General features: G+C 34.2%; 1 protein-coding gene across 1 annotated transcript; it reads right to left on the bottom strand.

The window, feature by feature from the left end:
- Positions 1-3,445: 3,445 nt before the first annotated feature.
- Positions 3,446-8,985, bottom strand: LOC104222744 (very-long-chain enoyl-CoA reductase). The gene is made up of 4 exons (XM_009774027.2): positions 8,714-8,985; positions 8,501-8,540; positions 4,397-5,151; positions 3,446-3,811 (listed from the first exon to the last, which is right to left on the bottom strand). The coding sequence occupies exons 1-4, from the start codon at positions 8,780-8,782 to the stop codon at positions 3,743-3,745; spliced, it is 933 nt and encodes a 310-aa protein (XP_009772329.1). The 5' UTR covers positions 8,783-8,985; the 3' UTR covers positions 3,446-3,742.

Here is an 8,985-nt window from a genome sequence, read left to right on the forward strand (position 1 = left end):
AGGGAAACAATCAGCCAAAGTTACTCATAATGAGAGCTAGCTTCATAATGATGTTTCTTTTAAGATTTATAAACCTAAATGGCTGACTTTTATTCGTTATTACTTCCTTCGATTACAAATTTTAGTCTTTTTGGTCCAAAATATTTGATGTTTTAGAAGAATATATAACTATTTATTACGTATTATTTTTATTTTCAAATTTACCCTCATTGCTCCTTCAATTGGAGTGTTAATTAAGTGATAGGAGTGTATTTTTGGGTGAGATAAAAAGTAATTAGACAAATACTCTTATGATTAAAGCTATTAAATTTTTTTTAGGCAATATGCAAAAACATTAACAACAGATAATGTTCCAAAAAACTTTGCATGTGTTACCTCCACCTAGCTAACATAACCATCAGTGAGTTGAATTGTTGAAGTAGTATTTAATACCACATCATGTATAAACGATCTTGATATACTTATAAATTGCGAATAGATGATGAAAAAAAGTTATATTATTGTGTTAATATTACAAAACAAAACAAAAAAAACCTAAAAAAAAGTGGCCTGTCCCCCATCTAGCCTGCTTGATTAACAAATTAGCCCTCAAATGTCAAAGCCAATCAAGAAGCTAGAAAAATATTTAAAAGGCATGAAATGACAGGTGACTACTTTCTCTTAAAGCTGAAAAGAGCTGTTTGTTAATGGTACCAAATCTCATTTAATACACTAAGGGCTCCTTTGATACGAATCATACCACAGATAAGAAATAATTAATTTCGGGACTAAATTAGTTGGAATAAAATCGTGGTATAACTAATCTCGGAATTAGTTATTCCGAATTGTAATATTTTTTATCCCTGTGGAAGGGTGAGATAACTAAATCTCGGAATAATTAATTATAAAATAACTTGTTTCCCAGCCAAACGATCCAAAAGAATCATAGGATCTTGAAAATCTTCTCAACCCTTATGACCATTAGGAGTGTCTGCAAAATCTCATTTTCCCCTTTTGAGAAGTACAAAAGTCATAGTTGGAAAGTATGTTAACAAAGAAAATGTGGGGGTCGTTCAACATCTGACGTTGTGGTTTAATTGTTGTGGTTTAATTGTCAATAAAGTCTGTGAAAATCACGAGTGACTAAAGTTTTAAATTACATCAGAGAAAAGGAATTCGATTCAATTCTTTTCATTTATCTAAGTCTTGACGATAAAAATTATCTATGCTGATAGAAGATATCAGGTACTCAAGGCCGGCTAGACCCTACACTTGCTTTAGGCCCCAAGAATTTATGGGCCCCAAAATTACTATTTCTCTATATGTAGTATATAATTTATATAATTATCGCTTATTATTGATAAATTTATTTCTTTGTTTTCATATTAACGTTGATTTCTTCCTATGATTAGTATAACCAAATTAGTTTCTGCCAATGTTATTTTATATTTTTACAAATTATTTTACTCTATTGTCATGTAACTATATCTAATAATCTAACTTATTAGTTATTTTTCTCACATAAATTATACTCCCGCCGTCCCAATTTATATGAAGGTGTTTGACTGGGCATGAAGTTTTAAAAAAAAAAAAGACTTTTGAAACTTGTGATCTAAACAAGTCATAGAAACTTGTGTAGCTAGAAATCATCTCATTAAGGGTAAAGAAAAAATTTACTGTTGAATTATTACCAAATATAGAAAGGTATTCTTTTTAGGGCAGACTAAAAAAGAGAGTCACGCAAATTAGGATAGAGGGAGTATGTTTTCTAGGTTCTCTTATTTTAGTTGTGATGCAATCAAGGTTAAATTCATTCAATATTTTGTACTTTATAAAACCAAGTTCTCATTTTTTTCCATTCCACGCTTGTCTAATTTATTAAACACGATGCTCATTAAATATATATGTATTTATTTAAGGCCTCAATAAACGAAAGTATTTGCAAGATTGTGCTTGGTAGTGGTAAAATAGTGAAAAAAAATAGTTATCCACCCATATTATCCATTAAAATTTGTTGGATAATAAACTTTTTAAAAATAGGTCAAATATTGATAAAAACTATATTATTCACTTAGAAAATAGATAATCAATGGATAACTAATGAGTTTAACTTTTACATTTGTAAAGTCTCAAATTGGGGGTTCCTCACGTTTGAGAGACTAAGAATTCTTCCAAAAGATCATATTCAAGAAGCCACAGATAATATGGATATCCATATTATCCTCCGATTAACACATTTTTTATCCGTATTAAATATGGGTCAAATCGAATAATTTATCCATTTTCGATCCGTCCATATCTGCCCGACCTGCCCGTTTGTCATCCCTAATTGTACCTACCAATAACTTTATATTAACAAAGAAAGAGTGGGGGTCATACTCCATGGCCATTTCAGCTTTTTCTAAAGCCTTCCAAAGATGCAAAACCCATGTGTAATGATTGTCTTAAAGACATTTGCCTTTTTCTCTTGTGATGATTAAAGCAGTTAATACAGCAATTGCACCACCCAACCACATGTCAATCCTACTTAGAAACTCTACTTTTTCCTCATCCTACAGTTGTCATCTCTAACCCTTTGAGCTGTGAATGTTCAACCAAAACTTCAAACATTTTCTTTGAGCGCACATATATATATATATATGTGTGTGTGTGTACTCATTTTTTGAGTACCAGATTGTCAGGAGCAATTTTCATCTTGTCAAATAATATGCATTAGATGAAAAATGATAACCGCGAAGCAATATTATAGATGTTGTATAATGTATACAACAACAGTAACAACTGTGCCTTAATGACTTAATCTCAAACTATTTGGATCGACTGTGTGAATCATATAGATGGTATTCAATGTTTATACTTCTGATTCAATTAAAATTATTTGTGTTTTCAATTCCCATCATCTTTAGTTTGTAAGCCAGGTAATGAGTTATGACTGAACAACAGCTTTATCTTTATTCCTTTTTGGCTAAAATATGAAGAAACCAGACTTGGAAAACTCACATGGTGAGGTGCACAGTGCACTGTCTTTTGGTGAAAAAAAGGGAGCACAGTCTTTTGATTTCAGTTTCATCATTTCTTTTTCAATAAAAAATATTTTCAGAAATCTTACCATCTGGAGACAACTAGATCCACTGTTTGATGGATCTTTATCAAAAGGAAATAGCTTAGTCCTATCAGTATAAAATCAGATGCTCTCCTGATAATACTAGAGAACTAGATCCTGTATACATAACCGGATTAGTTTAAACTTGATAGGTTCAACCTATAGTGCTCTTAGACTAAACTCATTGTACTTGAAATTATGGATTCAAGATTTAACATTTATGGAAAATTTGGTGGTTTTGAGTTTTAACATATATATATCTATGTTCTGTGTTGATAATGCTAGGTTCAGTTGAACCTACCATAGAAAGGCTGCATCCGCCTCTGCCTATACGACCGCATGTAAGTTTCAGAACCTGCTAGATGCATGTAAGTTCCTTACATACTATTGTAGATCATTGTCATAAACAATAATCCAACAACTGAGGGTAACAAAGATGTTTTTTGAAGACATCACAAAGAAGTGAGAACTACAAAAATGAACTCACTCAAACATCTTTTGGTCTAAATAGAAGCTAAAACATGGAACAGAAATACAAGAGAACCAAGGGAAAATCTGATTAAGTAATAAATACTCTAATGAGAAACATAAACCTTCAAAAGCTGCAGGTTCACAGAAAATGGTAAGCTAAATGAACAATTCTCTGGCTTCCCCATATTTCTACAGGAAAGGAGGCAATATCACCCATCGTCGAGGATACTTTGGTCTTCCTTCCTTTCCATCAAAGAGCTGCAAAGAAAAGGTGCCAAAGCTAAGAACCAGAACAAATGACACAATAAAAATAGAAGCTTCCTGATAAGCACAAAAGAATATTTGCATAAAGCACACATCTTGCTTGTTAGCAATTCCGTTAATTGGTCCTATCCGAATAAAATGCAAACCAATTTGGCAGGAATTTGAGAAATAATTCCATCTTATTTGTAGTGTAGTACTCATGCATACAGTTTAGATTCTCTTTAAAGCAAAACGTGTTAAGTTTGAACAGTCATCTATGAAAATAAGCAAATAACTCCTATCTTTTGGGAGGAATAAGTTTCTATTTTCTTTCCTTAGGTTAACCCCCCAACGGCCCAACCCCGAAAGTGCAGTTCATCAGTGACAAGAAGCTGATGGAATAGATAATCTTCCATTCAAAGTAGCACCGTATACTTTCGAATTGAAGCCCATTGATATAAGAAGACTTGGGTAGTCAACAAGCCTCAATGAAGATGTAATTGCATGTATAGCCTAAAGGAGTACATACTGCTGTTTTCAATTGGTAAAAACTTTCTTTTTGTCCCTTATTTTTTTAGAAGAATGTGGTCAAATGATTACCTTTCTCAAACGACGATGCTTTCCAAGGGCCCAGTTAGTCATAATGCTAGCAGCAACAACCATGAAGACATAGCCCGCAACGGTCTGAGTAGCAATGTTGAAGCCCAACCACTGGTAGATCTCTGTTGTGTAATTGGCACACGTAACAATATTGAACAAGAAGCCGTATGGTATTTGGTAACCTCCATTACCACTGGGACTTCGGAGATTTCTCAACAATAAATGGCAATAGAAGTTTGCAACTTGACAAACTAAGCCAAAACCAAATCCAATCTTCATCTGGAGATCGCTTACAGGAGTGTAAAGAGGGTGATTCACATAGTAAGCAATGAAAGCTCCAAAAGACCAATAATAGGCACAGTTCCGGAAAACATTGGAAAGTGGAGAAGTGGCATGGCTGAAGCGATGCACAAAAAAGGTCTCCATGATCCTTTTGAAGTAGTGGAAACACCAGTAATACATGGCATATGTCTGGACAGGGTGGATAACACGTTCTTCTTTGTAGCCGAAAAACTTGTAGACTGGAAAGTAGTAAATGATAGGATAGAGTACCAGAGGACCTAGATACTCCCAGAAGAAAAGTGTACTATACTTAACCTGCGGACCAAGATCCTTGAAAACTACGGTTAACTCACTCGTGCTCCCATTAGTATATTCATTGAGACTCTTCTTGTAGTGAAGAACAGTTGGCCTCTCTTTTGACCCAGGTTGGACAGGCAGGGTGAGTCGCTGTCTAGAAGGATAGTATTTTCTGGCTGTTGAGATCAGAAGCAAACAATATTTTAATGATGTCAAACTCAAAATAATACAACTACTGAAAATAAGAAAGTGGTTTCAAGAAAAGGCAAACATCAGAGTACACCATTCCACAACTTTTCCCACGAATTGTAAATTCACCAACTTCATAATTATGGTGACTAATCTGCATTTGCGTTCAATTGTTCAAACCGCATGAAGTGCTAGATAGTCATCTTTAATTTTTAAAATATTACAACTCACAACGATCCCATAAAAGTGTCAAGCACATACAACATAAATGATAAAGACTTCAAAAAAGTAAATATTCGCGTGTAAGCTGCACAACTGGGAATAACATGTTGAAATGGAGCTAAAACATTTGCATGTACATAATTCATCACCCCAGCATTTATTAAAAAAGCAAAACCGTGTAAAATCACTTCATAGCAAGAAATGTACCTTACCATTACATTGAAAGGTTTGGCATATAAAAAAATCCAGTTCGATACAAACCTTTGCAGATGCTAGATTAAGACAACCTTTTTAACCATGGGTGAAGTGTATAGAGTGATAAGTACAAACTACTTTGGAGTGAATACGAAGGAAAAGCATCCTCACTTCTTACATAAATTACGATCCTCCTATCATTCACATTAAATTCTAGAAGAATCACACTAAATTTTAGAAGAACCTTCCTTCTTTATTTTTTCTGGAAATAACCGAGAAAGCTAGTTGATGCACAGTTTGAAACTCGATGAATAGTGGGCCCACCCCTCTACTTTTCTCCCCTTAAATACCAGCCTTTTTTTGTGGCACTCGTGACATGCGCCTAACCACACCATGCACTGCGCTCTTACCACTAGATCAAAGCCCTAGAGGCAATTCTAGAAGAATCTTCTTTCAATTGTTTACACAAAATTGTTCAGATGCATTCCAGTTTTTACTACATCGGCCATCGCTAGTCAATACAATCTAATTGAACAAGTATCAATCGCTTAAAAAGAACAGTACTTCTACCTTTTACTCTTTTGTTCCACATGTTAGTTCTAGAACTTTACTCATAAGACTTCAAGAGAACCATGAAACTTAACCCCTCCATCCCATTTTAAGTCACACAGCTTAATACTTTAGGTCAAAAAAATCAAAACTGAATTGAAATCACTAGCAAGTAGTTCAAGATTTTGATAATGATACTTGACCAATGATAAATCATTTTATAAGTTCCAGTTGAATTGATGATTATATTTTCTGATTGTTATTATAGCAATAAAGAATGCAAATGAAAATAACAAAATTTCCCCACGAAAAGTTAATCAGTCTCATCAAATTGGGATAAAGGATATCCATACTTCTTATACATGTTATTTTTGTCTTATACATGGAAGTAATAAAAACCCTTCAAGACGCATGGTGGTTCCATTTCAAGATGTTTTCCTCTTATTAAAATCAAACAATGAACTCCTTGTAAATTGATGAATATATTCTCAAAATTTTTGTAATAGCATATAAGGAATCCATGATGAAAAACAAAATGTTTACCAACAAAAAGTCAACAAGTGTCATTTGAATTGGGCAAACGGAGTACATCCTTCTAATATATGTTAGTACAACAATAACAACAACAACAACAACAACAAAAAACCCAGTGAGCTCCCACAAGTGGGGTCGGGGAAGGGTAGAGTGTACGCAGACCTTACCCCTACCCTGGGAGGCAAGAGAGGCTACTTTTTATATATGTTAGTATTAGACTTATAAAAATTGTATGTCATTTGCTTCAATCCAGGGTGGTGAAGTAAGAAAAACCTTTTTGTGACTTAACTAGTTCATTACACGCATAGTAGTTCCATTTTGTGATGGCTTCCTTCTCGAAAAACAGTAAATGGGAGAGAACAGATACACATACACATACACATACACATACACATACACATACACACAACATATATGTCTTCATACACTATATTTCATGCATTTTCAGCCTAACAAAAAATAGAACAAACAAGTCAAGCGAGGTCAAGAGGTAGGGAGAATTGGAAAAGAACATAAAGAAAAGGAACACCATTATCAACTTGGTTTAAATCTCCAAAACCACTCTATATATGTACATAATACAAAAGACACTCACAACAACAACAACAACAACAACATACCCAGTATTATTCCACACCGTGGGGACTGGGGATAGAAGACAGACACAGAGACACAAAATTTTCTTAATTCTAAAGAAACAATTAAATTGTGAATTCACTCAGGGAGTTGAATCACAACTTAAAAATTGAAACCATAGATTTATTAGTCCCTGACATGACCAACCAGTAGAACATTAAAAGTTCCTGGCAATGCGCAAATCAACTTAAGTAATATGCATGGTAAAAGCTATTACACCTTCCCTTCAAACTACTCTGCCTTTTCATTAGTCAAGTGCCTAAAGGCAGATTTGATAGATATTTTCCTCTTGTAAATGTCAAGCATTTAACTAGTACATCAGAGCAAAATAACTGATTTAACTATCAGGCAACTTTCCAAGGGACGGATCTTCTGTTTTCTGTGAAAGATGCATGAACTATGAACTAGCAAAAACTAAGCTACGTTTTATCTCCTACTCCCTCCGTTTTAAAAAGATTGACGCTATTTCCTTAATAGTCCGTTTCAAAAAGATTGACACCTTTCAATATTTCCTTAATAGGAAGCATTTATAATCGCACAAATGCTATGGCCAGTGGCGGATTTAGTGTAGTATCACCGCGTTCAACTGAACACATAACTTTTGATGCCGAGTAAACATTTATGTGTAAAAATTCATTAAAATTACAAAAACAGTAGATATGAACCCATAACTTTAAAAATCTAATGGGTTTAATGCTAAATATTTTAAAAGTTGAACCCATAATATTTAAATCCTGGATCCGCCTATGGCTATGGCAGGTTTAAGACCACAAGCTTCAAAAATTTTATAGCCACACAAATGATATGGCTTAATTAAGACCTTATTTATTAAAGTTTATGCCAAGTCAAACCAGGACAATCTTTTTGAAACGGAGTGATTTATTACATATACCTATGCGTACGCGGGGAGCATTATCCCATACCTCTAGAGGTTGATCCAAGATTTGAGTTTTATGGGTTAGTTTGGAATTCTATCACAGTCCATTTAGTGGATTTTTAACGCATTGAGCCAAAGCTACTTGATTTGAATGAACCTGTATCTTGTACCTATGTTGGTAGGAGATAGCAACTACGGTAGGATAGTCGAAGTGCACGGTTGTTTGAAAAAAACTAAGGTACCATCTTTGCAAACAATTAAGTAGTCAATTAAATATCCTTAAAAAGATCTTATGTTTGAAGAAATAAACAGTAGCCACTCACTTCGTTTATGAATTGCCTCCTGCAGATCAGTAACCGTGGCCTGAAATAACAACCACCAAATTTACATCAGCAGACCAATAAAATATAAAAGACATAGGTATATGCACCATTTTTCTAAAGAATTGACCATTACTCTACTTAAATACGCGCCCATGTGGAGCAATTTTGCAAAAACAAAAACAAACCCAGATGAGGAAAGATGGAGAAACATACGGAATCGGTGAGCTCAAGGCCACCCTTGATTAGTTCTTTGCCGCTACGTGTAACTACCAAAACCTTCATTTTTTCACACTTTGGGATCTACGAAAGAGCAAATTTTCTGAGAAATGAATAATTGGGGGTTGAATTGTAGTAGGGGTGTGAGATCTTTGAAGGAGTTGGGACAGGTAATTAATGGCTGTGTATAGTTGGGTAGAAGTTAGCTGAACGAACCATTTGCTTAGATTAACTACTTCCAATCAATGTTCCCTCTTCAAAATCAATCT

Source organism: Nicotiana sylvestris, chromosome 5 (genome assembly GCF_000393655.2).
Source record: "Nicotiana sylvestris chromosome 5, ASM39365v2, whole genome shotgun sequence".
NCBI classification, from domain to species: domain Eukaryota; kingdom Viridiplantae; phylum Streptophyta; class Magnoliopsida; order Solanales; family Solanaceae; genus Nicotiana; species Nicotiana sylvestris.

Excerpts from the sequence above, each read along its gene's own strand:
- LOC104222744 (XM_009774027.2), bottom strand. The coding sequence starts at position 8,782 with ATGAAGGTTTTGGTAGTTACACGTAGCGGCAAAGAACTAATCAAGGGT. Across the intron at positions 8,541-8,713 it reads GCCTTGAGCTCACCGATTCC|GCCACGGTTACTGATCTGCA; the intron begins GTATGTTTCTCC and ends TTGTTATTTCAG. Across the intron at positions 3,812-4,396 it reads AGCATCGTCGTTTGAGAAAG|CTCTTTGATGGAAAGGAAGG; the intron begins GTAATCATTTGA and ends TTTTCTTTGCAG.